Source organism: Durio zibethinus, chromosome 13 (assembly GCF_047325235.1).
Source record: "Durio zibethinus cultivar Kanyao isolate XHJ-2024 chromosome 13, ASM4732523v1, whole genome shotgun sequence".
Lineage (NCBI taxonomy): Eukaryota > Viridiplantae > Streptophyta > Magnoliopsida > Malvales > Malvaceae > Durio > Durio zibethinus.
In genome coordinates this window covers 22,134,170-22,153,904 of record NC_143174.1, presented here as the reverse complement: position 1 = coordinate 22,153,904, position 19,735 = coordinate 22,134,170, and the positions used below count along the sequence as shown (strand labels likewise).

The 19,735-nt window shown below is 34.9% G+C and overlaps 3 protein-coding genes and 1 pseudogene across 4 annotated transcripts; 2 read left to right on the top strand and 2 right to left on the bottom strand.

The window, feature by feature from the left end:
- The first annotated feature begins 3,315 nt into the window (after positions 1 to 3,315).
- On the top strand, positions 3,316 to 6,851 carry LOC111303053 (subtilisin-like protease SBT1.8). Its single transcript, XM_022899057.2, has 2 exons — positions 3,316 to 5,093; positions 5,882 to 6,851. Exons 1-2 carry the CDS (start codon positions 3,461 to 3,463, stop codon positions 6,544 to 6,546), a joined length of 2,298 nt encoding a protein of 765 aa, XP_022754792.2. The 5' UTR covers positions 3,316 to 3,460; the 3' UTR covers positions 6,547 to 6,851.
- Positions 6,782 to 11,439, bottom strand: LOC111304164 (uncharacterized). The gene is made up of 6 exons (XM_022900685.2): positions 11,309 to 11,439; positions 10,072 to 11,192; positions 9,055 to 9,107; positions 8,844 to 8,888; positions 8,705 to 8,749; positions 6,782 to 8,435 (listed from the first exon to the last, which is right to left on the bottom strand). The coding sequence occupies exons 2-6, from the start codon at positions 10,216 to 10,218 to the stop codon at positions 7,865 to 7,867; spliced, it is 861 nt and encodes a 286-aa protein (XP_022756420.2). The 5' UTR covers positions 10,219 to 11,192; positions 11,309 to 11,439; the 3' UTR covers positions 6,782 to 7,864.
- Positions 11,440 to 16,060: 4,621 nt separating this feature from the next.
- Positions 16,061 to 17,972, top strand: LOC111303050 (protein LURP-one-related 6-like). Its single transcript, XM_022899055.2, has 3 exons — positions 16,061 to 16,556; positions 17,254 to 17,496; positions 17,662 to 17,972. Exons 1-3 carry the CDS (start codon positions 16,323 to 16,325, stop codon positions 17,803 to 17,805), a joined length of 621 nt encoding a protein of 206 aa, XP_022754790.1. The 5' UTR covers positions 16,061 to 16,322; the 3' UTR covers positions 17,806 to 17,972.
- An 824-nt stretch (positions 17,973 to 18,796) lies between these two features.
- On the bottom strand, positions 18,797 to 19,519 carry LOC111303051 (copper transporter 5 pseudogene; annotated as a pseudogene). Its single transcript, XR_016326603.1, has one exon. The product of XR_016326603.1 is annotated as a copper transporter 5 pseudogene (transcript).
- Between the last annotated feature and the right edge of the window lie 216 nt (positions 19,520 to 19,735).

The window sequence follows — 19,735 nt, the reverse complement described above, 5'->3', positions numbered from 1 at the left end:
TAAATTTAATAATTATCACATTTTAAGAGTAATTACATAAATTAATTTATAGACAATCTCAAACATTCTTTATAGTGAGAATAGTCCAAAAATGAAAGTTATAATTGTAAGTTATAATGGTTCCATGACCATATTGAAGTTGACGGGAAAATGTGAAGGGGAGTGACTATCCCAACTCAAACTACATTTATTAATGGATGCAACTTTTCTTGACATCTAATTCATCTACCCTTTTTGAAAAGTCATCCAAAATCAACTCACTTTGTTTTTTACTGTGATTATATATGTTGTGGACATGTATTTTAATTTGTTACCGAAACTTTCAATTTCATATTTCATCATGTACAGCATTAATTTCTATTGACAACATGATATGAGTTTGTATGATTGCTTGCACTCAATCTTTTAGCTTTTTTTTTTTTTTCTTTAATCCAAAGTTTTTGGCCTTATCAAGGAGTCTAATTCTATCTATCACGGCTATGGGGATTTTCCAAAGCCTACGATATGGACAAAAGAAGAAAAATTAAAAATTGTGATATGGGCCACATCTTACTTACTGCCTATTGCCTAAGGAAGGTTATTAGGTATTCCCAATGGAAGAGGCAAGTAGATGGTGCGGCAGCTGGTGTGTTTGGTTTTATCCCCACCACAATGGATTGAGGATTCACTGCATCTAAATTATACTCTTCATTTTTATGTGTTGGGTATTTTTGTTTTAGAAAAAAAATTACTTGTGTCTACGTTATTTTAATTCACATGCTTACCCACTACAAATCCAAGTAAATTTTACATGCAAATAGTAAATCAATGGTCAAAGATACCATTATTTGTACAAGCTGGCCAGTCAAAAAACCTATAAAGCCGCCCCTCACGATCAGTCACTTTGACTGTTTGACAACAGATGATTGTTGTTTTTCAAGATGAGAGGAGCAAATTTTTATGAAAGAAGCTAAAAAAAAAAGAGAAAGATGGTTTATAGATGACAGAAAACGCGTGGGACATTATTGAAGAAGAGAGAGAGAAAAAGAAAGAAAGCAGTGTGAGCGTGCGGTACTCGGCAGATTCTTTCAGATTTCATGGGAGTTTTCGTTGCCTCGATTGACGCCATTATCTGCGGCTATGTTAGAGTTTATCATCTACAGTTCATGTGGTCCTCTGTAATTGGCATAAGCGAAAAAAAATCCACCCATAATTGCTACTCCAATTTGAAAAAAAAAAAATTAATAGTAGTTGCCTTCCCTGTTTAAATAGTCAGACCATTTTTGAATAGAAAAAAAATGAATACTATGTGCCAACAAATTCGTCAATTAATCAACTCGTTGTTTTAAAATATAGTATAATAAAAAATAAATTATAAATATTAAAATTTAAATTTATTAAATATTATTTTGTAGCCATATAAATAAATTGAATAGAAAGTGAGGTTAATACTTAATGGGAGCAGATAGGGCAAATACCAGAGTCCTCTGCTAAAAGAAATTCTGCCCACTTTGCCAGTTTCATTTCACACTGAACAAAACGTAAGAGGATTGGGAAATACGTACCAAAAATTAGCCGTTAGCAGTGGATGGACTGCTACGACCGCACGAGTTTGAAGACAAAATCATGACTCAACCAGTAACCAACCTTGACTGCCGTGCCTCCTTCTATTTCTCTTCCTAATGGGCCACTTTTTGCATCCCACCCGGCCCCACCCATTCCATCTGACCCTTCCCTTTTTGTCTTATTTTTTCTTTAGTACTATGTGTCATAATTTGTTAAATTGTTAAATATAAACAAAATAATATTAAAAATGATTATGAAATTAAAATTAATTTTAAATAATCTTGATAAGTGTTTAACATTTATTAATAATTCAATTAACATTCATTTAATTGGATTATAAGTAAATACGTACTTGTTAATAAAAGGATTACAAGTTAATAATTTGCTTAGGACATGTATATTCTTTGTTATAAAATTTATAGATAGAATACTTCAATTATGATGTTACAATTATATATTTTTTTTATAAAAATCATTGATGTTTTTGCAAAAAAAAAGATTACTTAAGATTAAAACCTTAAATAAATTTGTTAATGATTATCCTAAAGTATTTTTATCCTTTTATTTATATTAATTTTTTTTATTAAATGTGATAATCGATAATTAATATGTCGAAATTTCAGTGTTTTGAAATAAATAATTTTTGTATAATAATTTTAAAGATTGTCCTTCTTGACAAAACTTAAAACATAAAGCCAACCATAAATAAAAGGATAAAAAAAAAAAAAAGAAAGTGTAACTCAATCTTGCCTTGTCCTATGTTCTTAAAACGGTGAGATATTTGGTGCCGAGGAAAAGAGGCAATCCTAAATTCTAATGACCTCAACTTCTATCCGATAAATTGACTTCGTATAATTCAGTTCTCACTTTCAAAGTACTCCATCTAGTTTTCATCTGGTTTCAAAGGCTCTAAAATTATATTAAATTTATTTAAGTAAAACTTAATTTGTTGATTGATATGAATATAATATTTAATTATGACCAACTTAAAAGCACTAAAAAAAAAATTAGTAATCGGATTTCCCAAAGAAATCATGCATTTATGTGTACTCCTTACAATTAACTTTGCAATCGCATTTCATGCTGGTTTCAAACTCAAATACCTTATGGGCTACCCCATGGCCAATACCAAGTCACCACATCCACTAACACCGCCGCACTCATTTTGCTTAATTTACAGCCCCTCAATGATCCGACAACCCTTTCACGCCAACTCTACACTGTCCCCATGCCCTTTGATCATACAATGTCAGGTTAAGAAGAGGTAGTTAGTAGCCAATTGATTTAGCGAAGGAGATTTCTAATTAAAGGAAGAAAATCATGCTTTGAAGATTTCTGATGGTGGAAATAAATACCTCAACATTAATGGAACAAGCTTCTAAATGCCTAAAAACTCGATTTCCATAGTCAAGAAAAATAAATAGTAGAAGCAGAGGTAGCCAATAGTGTGCATTTCCTATGACTTGTCTACAGCTGTACCTGGTCCCTTTGCATTTGTATTTGATAAAGACAAATATCTTACCATTTATATTATCCAAATGAAATAAAGATGAAGAAATGAAAACCTTATAATGTCTCAAAATATCAACCAAAATCACCGTTTTTCATTTTTATGATAACTCAGTATCAGATTGTAGAAGACGAATAAGTAAGTATATTATTACATACAGAACATCGACTAGATGGCATTGAGGTAAATAAAGTAAAAAATAAGCCCAATTAGAAATCCAAGTGGGTTATAAATCCGACATTTGTCTAACGTTTCCTTCTGCTGTTTTCTGACAGTCGCATCTTGTTGTAGCGACTGTCCCCTCCTTCATCCACCCTTCCATTTTTTTAGTACTACTACAAAATTAAGTTACTAGTAATCAAATTTTAACGGCTCTCTGTTCTCTGCAATCCACAGTCCACAGACATGGCCTCCATGGCTTCTTCTTCTTCTACGTTCTTCCTCAGCTTCTTCTACCTCGTACTTAGTTTCACAGTCACCGCCAAAAAAACCTACATTGTTCACATGAAAAATCAGGACAAACCTCTTTCTTTTGAAACTCACCATGATTGGTACAGTTCAAGGTTGCAATCACTCTCTGCCACCCCAACTGACTCCCTTCTCTATTCCTACATGACTGCATTCAATGGCTTCGCTGCCTCTCTTGATCCAGAACAAGCTGAATCTCTTAGCAAATCAGATTCCGTTCTGGGTGTTTATGAAGACACCATTTACACTCTCCACACTACTCGTACCCCGCAATTCTTAGGACTTGACTCTGAGTTTGGGCTCTGGGCTGGCCACAACACTCAGCAACTAGAACAAGCTTCTCGTGATGTGATCATTGGAGTTCTGGACACTGGAGTTTGGCCAGAATCTAAGAGCTTTGACGATTCCGACATGCCTGAGATTCCTTCTAAGTGGCGCGGCGAGTGTGAATCTGCTCCTGATTTTAGTCCCAAGCTTTGCAACAAGAAACTCATTGGAGCACGAAGCTTTTCCAAAGGTTACCATATGGCCGTTGGTGGTGGTGGAATTTACAAGAAACACAGAGATATCGAGTCCCCACGTGACAAAGATGGTCATGGCACCCACACAGCCAGCACCGCCGCTGGTTCTCACGTGGCCAACGCTAGTCTCCTCGGATACGCCAGCGGAACTGCTCGTGGGATGGCAACCCACGCCCGCGTCGCCACGTACAAGGTTTGCTGGGAAACCGGTTGCTTCGGATCCGACATTCTGGCAGGTATGGATCGTGCCATCCAAGATGGAGTCGACGTCCTCTCATTATCCCTCGGTGGCGGATCTGCGCCATATTTCCGTGACACTGTCGCTATTGGAGCCTTCACGGCGATGGAAAAGGGCATTTTTGTCTCTTGCTCTGCTGGCAACAGCGGACCCAGTAAGGCGACTCTTGCCAACGTGGCACCATGGATTATGACGGTTGGCGCCGGGACTTTGGATCGAGATTTCCCCGCTTACGCCGTTTTAGGAAATAAAATCCGTTATAACGGTGTCTCGCTTTACAGCGGTCAAGGAATGGGAAAGAAACCGGTTGGTTTGGTTTACAACAAAAGTAACAGTTCCAGTAATTTATGTTTGCCTGGTTCGCTCGACCCGGCTTTGGTACGTGGGAAAGTAGTGGTCTGCGATAGGGGAACAAACGCGCGTGTGGAAAAAGGAGCAGTTGTGCGTGACGCCGGCGGCGTGGGGATGATATTAGGGAACACGCTGGTTAACGGTGAGGAACTGGTGGCTGACAGTCACTTGTTACCAGCCGTGGCGGTGGGGAGGAAAGTTGGCGACTTGATTAGGGAATATGCACAGTCCGATCCTAATCCGACGGCCTTGCTTGTTTTTGGTGGGACGGTGTTGAATGTGCGTCCATCGCCGGTTGTTGCGACGTTTAGTTCGCGGGGACCCAATATGGTGACTCCGCAGATCTTGAAGCCGGACGTGATCGGGCCTGGAGTCAATATATTGGCTGCATGGTCAGAGGCTATTGGGCCAACTGGATTGGCGGAGGACACGAGGAAGACTAAGTTCAACATTATGTCAGGTACGTTACAACGGCTATATTGTTGACTCGCATGTCTTTTTTTGTCCTATTCCTTTTTGTCGAGTTTTGCATAAGTGTACCATAGTTTGTTAAAAAACAACAAACCGTTGGAAGTTGAAAAGAAGTTGCGCAATGGATTTAGTTTGCGATATAAAATGGTCATTTTCAATAATGGTCAGCAGAAAAATGGGTTGGGCTGAAAAGATTTGTTATGGTTATACAAAGAATTCCACAATTACTTTTCCGTAATAATTTATGTTTTCAAAGTGGAGCTATCATGAATAATTTGGAATTTACCTAAATTGTTTTATATCACTATTTATTATTATTTTTTTCAATCTTAATACTTATAATTTATTTCTTTTAATAAATACACTTAAGGATTAGATTAGGATAAAATTTATTTTAGGTCAACACTTCAAATATTATATTAATTAATTAATTTATAATTTTAAATATTATATTAAAAATTATTAAAATTCAAGTATCGAATAAAATTTTTATTATAATTCAGAAAAAATACCAACACTGATTTGTTTTTGATGTCTTAAACAAACTAAAATAGTAGTTGGTAACTGCTTTGATGTAATAAGAAGAAGCCAATTTTGATTGGTGAGCTGTTAAGCACGTGAATGATATTACCTTTAGAAGAAGTATGGTCTTTTCATTTACGACTTAGACAGTGTTCCACACGCATGCATGTTTGGTAACCGGTACATCCTGCCCATTTTCAGTTGTTCACTTTAGGCTTTAGCTTGGTCGTTTTGTTTGTGTTTTAAAAAATGTAGGTACATCCATGTCCTGCCCGCACATTAGTGGGCTAGCAGCGCTGATCAAGGCAGCTCATCCAGAATGGAGCCCAAGTGCAATCAAATCGGCTCTAATGACCACGGCTTACACCGAGGACAACACCAACTCCTCTCTCAGTGATGCTGCTGATGGTTCATTATCTAACCCATGGGTTCATGGGGCTGGCCATGTTGACCCCCAGAAAGCTCTTTCTCCAGGCCTAGTATATGACATCTCTACAGAGGAATACATTGTATTCTTGTGCTCACTGGGCTACACCCTTGATCATGTCCAGACCATAGTGAAGCGCCCTAATATTACATGTTCCACTAAATTCAATGACCCTGGCGAACTCAACTACCCATCATTTTCAGTCTTGTTTGGGGACATAAGGGTTGTTCGATACACTCGTGAATTGACTAATGTAGGCCCTGCAGGGTCCTCATACAAAGTGACAGTTAATGGCCCATCAACAGTTGGGATTTCAGTTAGGCCCAAGACACTCGACTTTAGAAGCGTAGGGGAGAAGAAGAGATATACCGTGACTTTCGTAGCTAAAAGAGGGACAAGCCCAATGGCTAGATCTGAATTTGGTTCAATAGTGTGGGGCAATGCCAAAAACCAAGTCAGGAGCCCAGTTTCCTTCTCATGGACATTGTTATGAGCGTTCGATTTAGACAGTTTACAATTCTGGGGTTTTCCCGTTAGTGAGCCTCTCACAGCACGAGTTTGCATTAAGAAAACCGGTGCAAAAGGCCATTATTAATGGAGGAAACCACTATACATGGACCCTGGATCCAGTCCTTGAAGAAAAGGTGGAATTGAGTCGAGTTTGGAAGTTTGCAAATTTCGTTTATTTGGTTTACTATGGAGCTTTGATTTTTTTATTTTTTTCACAAACAAAGTTATTCTGATTATTGAGGGATATCACTGGATTGGATGCCCAGCTTGCCTTTTTCATTAGCTAAACCGTCTTTACTCTTTACTGGATTATTTATGTTTGACATCTTTACCAGGCCTTGTTCATAAGCTAAGAATCAAAAGGCCTCGTCATCAGGGTGGTTGTGATACTTGTTTACTTGATTAGTGATGGTATAAAAATGATTCCTTCTTTGCTAACAGATTCCCTCAAATGGAGCCCCCATTAATAACAACCATTGACAAATACATTCGAGGTGTGTTTATAGGCGGGTTCGACAAAGTTGCAAACAATTCAAGGAAAAGCAGGAGGGACAAGGATGGACACGTAGGAAATCTTTTTAAGCGCAGCAAGTTCAACCAATTTCACCAACTAATTCTCATTGGGACTGGGGTCTTTGCCTCCAGTTTAAGGGCCTCGTTGTCCTGACTCAATTTTCAGACGATTTAGGAAGGAAAAGAATGACCAAACAAGGATCTGCCAATGAGAATTAGTTGCATCCATGATTGTCCGGTAGTAGGTCCACTGGTTTGAATTTTAGACCATGAAAAGTTCATCATCTACTCTCACTGTGAACAAAGACCGCCAACGCAAATGACAGATGTGTAACAAAAACTTGCAATATGCAGCAAGAGTTTTGATAGGAAGAATCCTATGCTTAAGCAATTCTAGTCAAAGTCTGGTTTTTAAGTCCGACTAATTGCGGATTATAATTTATGAGCGAAATTGTAACATCAAATGACTTTGCTATTTGCTGTGAAATTACGTAATATTGTGATCATTCTGGCATCATTTCTGTACTTGTTCTTATCATGTCTAGTCATTCTCCGGGAAATTTTTTGTAAAGAAAACGATAATAGTTCACCAGTATGACCGAGGCATTGATTCAATAATAAGTAGACAATTCCATCAATCAGGAGGTTCAAGTTTGAATCTCCCTTCCCTAATGTAACTATTAAAAGGAAAAAATTCAGCACTTTCTGACTTCATAAAAGCTATTGCCCGGCAAAAATTGAATGACAAGCTTCGGATCAAGGATTCCAACCCAAATTGCATAAATATATTAGAATAATAAGCAGCATGGGTTACAACAGGTTTTTCTACAACTGCAGCAAAGGCATACCTCTGGACATTGACGACAAGGGCATTTCCATGTGCAACAACAGCAGTCTGTGCATGAAGCAAATGGAAAAATGCAACGGTTTCGGCTGCATGAGATCTTTCTACAGCAATGGGATTTAGGAAAAGAGCAACACTGCCATTTTGGAATTGTGCAGAAGCTTAAACACGAATTGCAGTTACATGAATAGCATTTACATGAGCTGCAGTCACATGAGCTGCATTTGCATGAACTGCAGTCGGATGAGCTGCATTTGCATGAACTGCAGTCAGATAAGCTGCAGTTGTAGGACCTGCAGTTACATAAGCTGCAAATGCATGAGCTGCAGTTGCATAAATTGCAGTCAGAAGAGCTGCAGTTGCAGGATCTGCAGTTACATAAGCTGCAAATGCATGAGCTGCAGTTGCATAAATTGCGGCCACAAAGATTGTAGTCACAGCACCATGGGCATTTCAGATTGCAAGAGCACCCAGAATAGCAGCAGATACATGACAAGTTTAAACAGGGCATTCCACTGCAAAAAAAATAGAATTCATGTCATAAAGGACGTGGAGAGAAGTGAAATACTTCATTATAAAAATTTTGCTTCAAATGTAGAGATAGAAGATTGACACTCAGAATACAAGTTAGCCTGAAGTTCTCAGTAGGCAATGTGTATAAAAATGCAATTAGGTCTGTATAATAACTATAATTATAGGTGTTTGGGAGTATATCTTGTATTTATGAACAAAATCAAGTTCTAATGAAGAATAAACATAAAACAGAAGTACAAGAAATTGGTACCAAAGCCACTTCCAAAACCGACGTGTCTTTTGATTCTTCTGGCTTCTGCTTGGAGGGATAAAAATAAAAGGTAAGGCTTAAATCCACTTCTAAATATTACATAAAAATTGGTGATAAAAGACGACATTTTTAGTCTTACATAGGTATTAGAGGATCTGAGTTTGCCATCACAAAATCTGTAACCCTGAGAAAAAAAAAAAAAAAAACCTATGTAAAAAATCCTTTGGCTAATGTACAACTTTGTCTATCGATAACCCAAAATATGCAAAATGCAGGGATGAACTATATCTCTACCAGAAAACTTTGAATTAACTAGATGCTATTCAAGGAAATTAAAAAACTGTTCATACTCTTTGCAGCATCTGGAAGCATGTTGGATACTTTCGACAGATTTTAACTCCTCCTGCTCAAAATGAGATCGTCAGCAACATTTTGGAATGCAATTGGACCAGACGATATAGGGTGGCAAGAGCACATGATTTGATGATGATAAAATCTCTTGCTAGAATACTCTAGCATCAATAAATCCTAGTCAGTTGTTCATTCAGATCATATATTGTGTCTGTAACCATATATTGTTTGAACCATTTTTTTAATATATGCACATTGTCAAACGTATGAAGGTAAAATCTATTTGACAAAAATTCATAGGTTGATGCACACAAATTGACAGGGAATGAAACACCTGCAATGAAAGAATATGGAATTCAGAAATCTTCTAAACTCTGTACTATTATGTTTCTGTTGTAACGAATTTACGTCTCTAGTTGAGCTGAAACGAAAGGTTTACATAATTAAAGGATAAACCATAATAAATGAATAAAAATTTACAAATTGGAGTGTTAGATGAGCAAAACATGTCCTGCTTTTTAACACAACAATGATTGTCAATAATGTTAATGTTGTATCAATAAATAATAAACCTCTACAATGGTGTGCAGATTCCGATTTCGAAAGACAACATTCTGCAAACAGTTTTAATTGTATGCCATGATAAGCTACCAAAATTTTCTATGCTAGTGAAAAATATTTTCCCAGTTTGCTTTTCTATGTGAATGAACACAACTACAGTAGGTTTGCTCTTTTTCATGTTTTGAATTTAATATTAACCGGCACCTTTTCATTTGATCCCATAAAACTCTCACCAAACAGATACGTTCAAAAAATTTTGTATCCACACGTGACATTAACTTTCAGTACAAAACAGGGAACTTGAAATCTTACAATTTGCACTAGCAAATTACAAAATGTCAATTTCATTTTTTTATCCTAATCCATTAAAAAACGTAACATTGAGAAATTTCTGCATACTAATCTATTAGTAATCAATTTAGAACGAAACACAAGGCTGTCCAAATTAAACACACCTCAAGAAAACTAATCTCTCTCTGAAGCATCTGAATCTTAGCTGTTTCCCTTCGTTTCCCATACAAATCCGGATACTCTGGTGGGAATTTCGGACATGGTGGAGGAAGAGACGGCACAAACGAAGAACCACCTGACCTGGCAGCCATGAATTTCCAGGTGCAACTCTGATTCTCTGGTCAATGCCGGAGAAAAAATTGATAGCTTTGTTTTTCACAATATCACCCCCACCTTCCCAAGAAAACAAAATAAGAAGCAGTGTAGTATTAGAAGTAGCAAGTAAACAAAGGAAGGAAGGCGGTCGCTTCTTGTGTATAAGCAAAAGAGTTAATAAGGACAAACAAGAAGCGGCAAGTAATCTGACGAGGATAATTACGACCCAGAACTAAAAACACTCAGCAGAAGCTGAAAGCAGCAACAGCAGCTGCAGAAGTTGTTCAAGAGAAATGAAGGACATGGGGGTTTTGTGGGGGGTGGGGGTCATTTTGAAAAACAAAGAAAATTTTTAGTCTTTTCTGCTGTGAAGTTCCAGAAGAAGAGATTAAATGGGGATTTAAAGAAGAGACAAAGGAAGATAATGAAGTTCCAGAAGAAGAGATTAAATGGGGATTTAAAGGAGAGACAAAGGAAGATAAATATAATGAGGCTAAAAAGGGTATCATCATTATTAGATGAAATCACAGAGAGTGCGTGGAGAGAAGAACAAAGATCTGATCTTTCTCGACACAAGCGATGTGCATGTAATAATGATAATAGCAATAATGGTAAAGACGGCTGTGAAAAAGCCTGCAAGTGTTTGTACGATCCCATTTAAGCTAAAGTTTCAGTCTTTCCCAGAGTCACCGATTCTTTTTATCTGTGTTTTTGGGTGGTGAAAATTTTCAGTTTTTGTTATATAAAAAACAACTACATGGTAACAATCAACAGTCAACACTTACTAAAATGAAAAGATAACAGTAAAAAGAAAAACAATTTTAACACTCAAAACACTCTCTCAGCTGTTTAAAATTGAATATATTGGCTGTATTATTTGGTCTGAGTCCCTCTGGTGGATGGGGATGCAGAATTGCAGAAGGCAGAGAAGCGAAAAGCACGATGTAGTACCTCAGATCGCACGTGACATCTGAGTAGGAGAGAGAAGAAGAAAAAAATAAGGAGTGGGAACAACAACTCTTGGAGACTACAAGAGGTAAAAATCAAGTAATGAAAATTTTTGTTGTTCATTCATGGGAAAGTTACCTTTTGCAAAAGATGTTGAAATTTGGGGAAAACCAATTTTTGAATCACTAGAACCAGAGGCAAAAATGGGGTAATTCTCTGACTAAAGGAAGAAACAGGGTAGACAGTGATCTAGGTAAGTTCCAAACTTTATTCTTTGGTAGAATCACTCAGAAATTATTACCTTTATGTCATGTTCATTCTTTCCAATTGCATATGCTCTTTTGTTCTTTATTTTTTTTCTAATTCAAAATTAATGCTCTTTCTTTTCTCTTCCTCTGTCTTTTTCCCTGTACCTTATTTACCTTTTTTTTTTTGGTATTTTGCAATGGGATATTTGTTACTAAGTCTACACTCATCATTTGATAATTGAAATACAGAACTCTTGCTAATATTTTTGAGATTGCAAGCAAGGAAGGAAATTAGGTTTGCTCATTTGCATTCTCCCTGGAAAGTTAGAATTATTGGTCTAGACCAGCTTTGAAGGGAAAGTGTAGATGGAGCTCTGGCTGAAAAACCCAATATTTCAAAGTTCTCATGATAGGATAGGCCCCAACACTGGTTCTACAGGGATATTGGTTGATGGTGCAGACCTCAGACAGTACATGAATAGTGACCTTTTTCATAGCTCTCTCATGCCCTCAACTATTCTTCTTCTGATACTGTATCCCTGCACTCTCTGCTCTGCCTCCTGCTAGATCATAACCAATCCCCATGGCAATGCCGATCTCCTAACAGGATTTTGAATCAGTCTAAAACAGTTGGAAATTTTGTAAGATAAAGGTCAACTTGGTTAAGGAAAAAAGAAGAGCGAATTTCAAAAGTATTACCACTTAACCAATTTCTTGAATTAGAGCATGCGAATTTTACAAGTTACATTAGAAGGTCATTATCAATAGGATTTGTTCCTTGAATGATCACGTAAGCGAATGATGACCATTGTCCCAAAATCAACTGTTGGTTTTTAATGTTGAGGGGTCTGTGTTGGGACGAAGACAGTAGTAGAGTGGAGGGGGGCAGTTCACTTGTCACTCAACATCTGCACACCACCGTTGCTCTCCATTTCATAGTTATAGTTCACAACCAATAACTTCCCTTTCTGATTCATAGCTTTTTATTTAGGCCGTGGTAATCTGCATGCTTGGTTGGTGTCTAGGCTTAAATGCCTAACCTACCATTCACTTAGAATGCAGCAATGAAAAGGATTAATGATTAAACCGTCTGAACCCAAATTTGGTAATCCATAAAATTCACGTACATTGAGGTATCTAAATAATCCAACAGAATTAATTTTCACTTAACACAAATGAAGTGATGTAATTTGGTAAGCGCAAAAAGCTTTTTTTTTTTTGGACAAACAAACTAAAATTGGAAATCCAGGTTGGACATAGTATTAATGGAGGATTACTGTCTTTCACGGCACTTATTTCATGCAATTTCCACCCTTTTTACTTCCGTACGGGTCTCAACTCAACCAACCCCCAGTCGTTTCATGTTTCATTCAGAGTTTGAAATGTTGAGGGACTGGATTTTTCCACGCGCACTCTGGGTTTGGCGTGAGAGGACGCAAATGGCGCACTCTCTTCACTACGATGCATAATCCCAGCTCCCAATCTTTTCCGAAGTACAAGTCACAAAAAAATTAGAGATACATTCATTCATTAATTCATATTATATAAACACATATCACGTATATTTTTTATATTCTATTATTAAAAATTGTATCTAAAATTCAATAATTTTAAATCTTAAAATTGTATATTTAATAAAATTATTATACTTAGATATTGTCTCATGCAATTACATTTATAATATTATAAATTAAATTAAAAATTACTTCATTATTATTTTTATTATTTATATTTTACTTTAACAAAAATATCTTTAGATATATAAAGTAACAAACATTTTTAAATAAGTAAAAAATAAAAATAATATTTATATATAATAAAATATATGATTTTACATTTATATAAAATATTTATATTTAAATATATATCTCACATTTCAATTTTAATAATAAATATTTATTAACATATGATTATATTTATACTCCAATATAAAATTTTTTAATAGCTTAATTGAAACCTAAATATTAATATTATCATTGTAAAAATAAATGAAAATTTTATTTGTTTGATCTTTTTATTTATAATTTTACTAAATTTTAGTGAGAACAATATAAAAATGTAATATTTCTTATATGTATAAACTAGTTTGCAACCAGTATGATGTATGAAATAATTTTATCTATTTAATATAAGTGTGTGTATATATATATATATATATATATATTAGTTTCTTCCTACAATTATATTCAAATCTTGAAATTTTATAGCATATATAAAATTCATATATACTGACTTTTTTTTTTTGAAAAATACAATTTTTGAAAAAAAATTATATCATGTCTTCCCTTTGGACTATTTTATCTATAATAATATATATATACTTGTAAAATTATATCAAATAAAAATTAATTATGTTTTTTTAAAACAAAACTTATATATTATTGAATGATGAATTAAATAATAAAAGAAGTATTAACATACTTTTATTTTTGTAATCTTGACCAAATTTATTGTACAAAATATAAAAAAATATGTGAAAAAATGTGAAAAAATAAATTAAAAAAATATTATTTTTCATAAAAATGAAATTGCAATAGTGAAAAAATATATCTTGAAAAATGTTGTAAACCAAAAAAAAAAAAAATTACAGTGGCAATAGAATATACCTTGAAAAAAGTTGCAAACTATATTGAGTAGTAATTATGATTGAATAGATAATTTTTAAATTATCTTTTTAAAATTTAAATGGGATATAATAAGTGATAAAGATGACATCAAATTTTTTGCATATATTTGAAATACAAATTTGATAATTAAAGTTAAGATGAATATAATCCTTTTTATGATCTTATTATTTTAAAGATTTAATAAAAAATTTTGTTTGAATTTTTAATATCTTACGTAAATTTTTGAATAATCAAGGTAAAAAAGGGATTGTTAAAAAATTTGGATAAATTTAATTTTTTGAATTTTTAAATATGTTGAAATATTTTAATAATTAAATAATTTCTTAAATAATGTTTTTTGACAAATTAAGAACTAAAATGATTTATTAGGAAGATAAAATCTATATTTCAGATTTTTAATTTAAAAAAAATATATAGATTAATTTAATTTTTAATTATAATTTGAATAATTTTGTTATTTGAAAAATTTTAAAATTATCTAATTTTTAATTAAAAAACTTATCCATATAAATATTCATTTGATAAATTTTATTTGATATTTATATATATTGTAATAAAATATATATGTTAGATATAGATTTTTTAAAATGCCGTAGAGACAATTAATCCCACATTTATTATGTGGCTACATACCGTACTCCAAGGCATATCACGGAAACGAAAAATGTAAATAAAAATAGCACCAAAAATATAAATAAAATAAAAGTGTATTATTTTAAGTACTTAATAATTAATTAAAAGAGAACAATTACGGGATCAACTGACATGTCAAGTTGGCGGTGCATGTTAGAAATTGAAAGTGGGTTGGAGTCAACGTAAGATGGGGCGAGTATCGTGGTGTTCCAGACTAAACAAGACCACAAAGTCCAAGAAACAGTCGTTGTCCGATTACTCTTTTGAGATAGTGATGCTAGGCTTACAATTACGATACGTGCAATTCAAAGCAGAGCATCTTTCTTTTCCTTCTTTTTTTTTGTTGTGAATTTGCTAATATAATCAAGAAGCCCAAGGATTTGGCCTGCCCCTTGCCTGGGCTGTGCCCGTAAACCTGCTCTGATCTGATCATCAACAGCTACTCTTGTTTGGTCACTTATCCTTTTTCACTTTTAGGACTGAATTATCATTCATTCTTGGTTCTTTTTACTTGTAAACCATCTGGACTCTTATTGTTTCTTATGCTTTAATCACATTTGGGGATGCTATTAACACAAAAAGTTTAGTATTTGTCCATTCCAAAATATGTTTACGACAAATTTTAACCAGGAGCTCTCCTTCTTTGGAGCCTGCAATTTCTTGATAACTATTATTTCCTGAAGAGATGAACATGAACCTTTGTTGGTAGATTACATATAAATCAGAAATTATACCCCAAATACTAGTTTTTTCCAAGCTCAAAGTAATCAAATTCTAATCTTTATGACAATAAGCACGTTGAATAATCAAATTCTAATCTTAGAAGCCAAGTTCTTATCACCTGTAAAATTCTACAACAAAACTCAAATTGAAGTCAGCAGCCATTAGCAATCTTTTCTCATGAAGCTGTAGTCAAGGGAGTAATGAACAATTCGTGGCTATAAAGCCATGACCTAACCATTGGCTACAATAACCCATTTAGCCAGCCACGTGTGCTGATTAGCATCGTTTACAGGTTTTTATACACTCAATAAGGAGATCAGATCATACTCAATGAGTCTTGCATGCATTTTTATAGTGATTTATTCTAAATCAACTTCAAGAAGATACCTTTACTTAAGGAAAAATGGTTCCATAAAGTCCTCTTTATCAATAATTCAAGATTCCCCTTCTGGCAACCTGCCAAATTTTCAAAAGACTCGAAAACTCCTTTTTGAAATCTTCCTCACCTTAAGTCTTAAGTAAGAAAAAAAACATGCAATATTTAACAACGAATCCTACGTGGAGAAGGCGGAGTATATAACGTACATGCTCCACGCTCTCAAATCATTGGCTCATAGAGTGTCGCGTGAGGTTGTGATCCTCATCTTCAACAAGCGAACTTCACAATTCTCAATGTTTGGCACTACATATTCTTACATGTTCCAAGTATAGCAATAGTCAAATAACTTGCCAAATCTTTCAACATAAGAAAAAAAATTTTCAAACCCTTTATTCTTCTTATAATTACCCTATCACTTCTTTCTTCATGCGCAACATTTTATCTATATAAATATAGATTGTCTCAGACTTGAGAAAGATCAGAGAATCAAAGAAAGTTCATAACTCAGAAATTTAGAATTCTTCTTTGAGATATAGAAAGAGATGGCTGCAAAAGCCAGTATAATGCCGGTTATCAGTAAGTTGTACTGTTCTTCTTCTCAGGTAGTGCTGGTGGTTAGAAGGAGGCCACATGTAGTGAATGGAGGAGGTTTCGTGGTCACGGATTGTAGCCAGAAGGTTGTTTTCAGGGTTGACGGTTGTGGGGTTCTTGGTACTAAAGGGGAGCTTGTTTTGAGAGATGGAAATGGGGATGCTTTGCTTCTCATACGTCGAAAGGTAATATATTATTTTTTCCCCATTAGAGCATCAGAAGCTCACAATTAATCATCATCATAAATCATACCATAAATATATAACAATTACCAAGCAAGCATGCATACATAAGAGGATGTTATTATAGTATCCATGAACTGATTTGTGATATACATGAGGGTGAATGACGTGAAGGTGACGGATCAGGGTTGTTCTGATCAATTTGGAAACATGTATTGATTAATATGTTAATTTCTTAATGCATCCATCTTGTATGCATGCGTGCATATGAATGATCATCGTAGGGATAACTGTAATTGATCATGTGCTAGATGGAAAGACAAAATGAACATGATGTTATACAGGATAAAGCAGGATAACATGGAATTGTAATTGATCATCGTAGGGATAACTGTTTCTTTAAATAGTCTCCAATAGAGATGGCAATTGGATCAAGTAACGTTTGTACAATAGGGAAGCAGGTGGGTGAGATGAGTACTCCAAGTATCCAACTATATCGCATTACATTAACTAATTAAGAATATTATATTTATCATTAATTTGATCATAGTTTTTTTTTTTTTTTCTTTTAGAGGTCTATGCGGGTAGTGTTTTTAATTATTAAGTAGGTATTGGCGCATTCATGCACAAGCACCCACAAAGCACAAATTCTATTGTTATGGGCCAAGCCTATATTTTGTTGTTGATTCTTATATTTCAGGGAGGAATGGTGGAGGCCCTTAGCATACATAAAAAATGGAAAGGTTACACTTGTGACTATGAAGGATCACAAAAGTTGGTTTTCACTTTAAAGGAGCCCCGCTCATGTTTAGCAAGGACCAATGCCATCAGAATCTCCATTGAACCGAAAGGAAGCAGCAAGGAGTGGGACTTTGAGATAAAAGGTTATTTCCCTGATAGAAATTGCAGCATCATTGATTCCATAGGCAACATTGTTGCACAGGTAGTTCATATCCACCTCACCTGTTCGACAAAAGAGTAGACTTATTTTCTTTGCTTCCTTCTGTTCTCTTTTAATCAAAATAGAAATGTATACGTAGAATGTTGGCCAATAGCTATGTTAACATCGTATCAAGTTTGCTCTAAATCATAATTCATTTGATGACAGATTGGAGTAAAGAAGGAAGTAGACGAGTTGATGGCAAGTAAAGATCTTTATCATGTAGCGGTAAAACCTGGAATCGATCAAGCTTTTATTTTAGGAGTCATTGCTGTTCTTGATTACATTTATGGTGAATCTACCCGGTGCTGAATGTTCTGAGGAAGCCTAAGAAGGTTTTCCTTTTATAACCACAAAAATTAAAGCTCTACATCTATATACGGATAAAATAATGCTGTAGTAATGCTTTATTTTTGTTTATTCGTTCAGACTTGTATAACTAGATTGGGAATCAATTAAGAAGCAAATTTCAGTTAATGCATTTTTGTTTCATGATCAGAAGCTGTAATTTTAAGTAATTATGACTACTGACAAAGATAGTTGATTTAACTATGTAATAAAATGGCTAGAACGAGAAGACGATTAGCTTAATTTTGCCTTCAAACAATTACAGGCAGCATAAAGTTTGCTTCACATTCTAGTTAAGTTAGAGAAGAGACCATGGCCAGAAGTTCAAAACAGATTAAAAAAAAAAAAAATCTCGAGGATTAACCAACATCTCATTCAATGGCTGAGGAAATATCAGAGGAGCACCCAACGGGAAGAAAATATGAGCGGCCTTCTAACAAGTTTAGCCGACATTGCTGATTATATTAGGGATCAAGCCCATAATAAAATTGGATTTGGACAGCAATGGCTTTTTTTTTTTCCACCACATAAAAACACAAAGCATAGATTCTTAGAATTTGTCTTTTTCATCTTTTTCAATTTTGCCAAGAGATTAGAAAATGCACTAACTTGAAATTCCATTAACAAGGAAAAAAATAATAAATTAATGAAAGAATCCTGTTCCTATCTAACTTGAAAGGATTATATTTGCTTTACAGATTCACCAACCAGTCATACTTTATGCAAATAGTTGCACAATTAAGCCAACTACCGAATTTCGGCTTCATCTTTCTTTCAATCTGTTTCCTCTTTAATTGCAAAAAAAAAAAAAAAGGAAATTATGAAAGGAAAAGACCAACCATTGAGAACCAAATGACAGTCTGCAAGCAAATTATGGCTAATTCTCAAGTTTCCTTGCTTCCTTCAATCAAACGCAACTTGATTTTGTCAAACAATAAAACCAAAGAAGAAGATCTCCCCAACAAAATCAAAGGATTTCATATAACCAGATCTTAGAAACTAAAAAGACGAATAGTTAATTTCACAAGCGCAAAGAAAATCATATAATTCAACAAAAAAAAAGTATTGATGATACGTACAGGAAATTCTAGTACACTAACAAGTAAAAGAAAATTTTAAAAAACATAGCGTCAAGCGCAAGCGCATACGTTCTCGACCACCACGGTATCCTCATCGGTGCACCTAAACAACAAGTACCCAACAGCAAGTCCCAAAACGATGGCCAAGAAAACGCCTACGTTGAACGACATGATAGCCAACATCAGGAGATATCCGATTGCCGAATTGATTCCGAAGAGCACGGCCATCGCTAATTTAGAGGAGCAGCGGTATTTGGGGAGGAGAGGATCGGCGGCTACGTTGGAGGAAGGCTGGGATGAGTTGGAGAAAGCTATGGATCTGAAACGGAGGCGCCGATCTTCCATGTACTGGTAAAAGGAAGCGAAGAGGAAACAAGCGAGTAGAGTGAGGAGGTAACTCAGCCATGAATCGGTTTTCCAGTAATCGATGAGGAGAGTTACGTCTTTTCCCCAATATAAGGTCATGTGCATCATCTTGGATTTTGTTGATTGAAATTGAATCCAAAGACAGGAAAAAAGAGATGGAAGAAGAGAAGAGGAAAGTTTTTCTTCTTTCTTGTATGGGACAGACAGATGCAGCGGTTTGGTTTGGTCAGGGAAATTTAGATTGCCCTTTTAAGTTTTCATTTACGATTATGCCCTTAATCGGATATGCTTGGCGAAGGCGAAGCGTAGTATCAAGGGAAACCAAAGCATGGTCAAATAAGGAGTGGGGCAAACAGCAAGTTGAGTTGTGGGGTTAAATTCTCATTCCAATTTTGATGATCCAAACAAAAAAAAAATATTAGGAAATATCAACTTGACAAATTTCATTT

Excerpts from the sequence above, each read along its gene's own strand:
- LOC111303053 (XM_022899057.2), top strand. The coding sequence starts at position 3,461 with ATGGCCTCCATGGCTTCTTCTTCTTCTACGTTCTTCCTCAGCTTCTTC. Across the intron at positions 5,094-5,881 it reads TAAGTTCAACATTATGTCAG|GTACATCCATGTCCTGCCCG; the intron begins GTACGTTACAAC and ends TAAAAAATGTAG.
- LOC111304164 (XM_022900685.2), bottom strand. The coding sequence starts at position 10,218 with ATGGCTGCCAGGTCAGGTGGTTCTTCGTTTGTGCCGTCTCTTCCTCCA. Across the intron at positions 8,889-9,054 it reads GCTTCCAGATGCTGCAAAGA|GGTTACAGATTTTGTGATGG; the intron begins GTATGAACAGTT and ends TTTTTTTCTCAG. Across the intron at positions 8,750-8,843 it reads TCAGATCCTCTAATACCTAT|AAGCCAGAAGAATCAAAAGA; the intron begins GTAAGACTAAAA and ends CCCTCCAAGCAG.
- LOC111303050 (XM_022899055.2), top strand. The coding sequence starts at position 16,323 with ATGGCTGCAAAAGCCAGTATAATGCCGGTTATCAGTAAGTTGTACTGT. Across the intron at positions 16,557-17,253 it reads TGCTTCTCATACGTCGAAAG|GGAGGAATGGTGGAGGCCCT; the intron begins GTAATATATTAT and ends CTTATATTTCAG. Across the intron at positions 17,497-17,661 it reads TAGGCAACATTGTTGCACAG|ATTGGAGTAAAGAAGGAAGT; the intron begins GTAGTTCATATC and ends ATTTGATGACAG.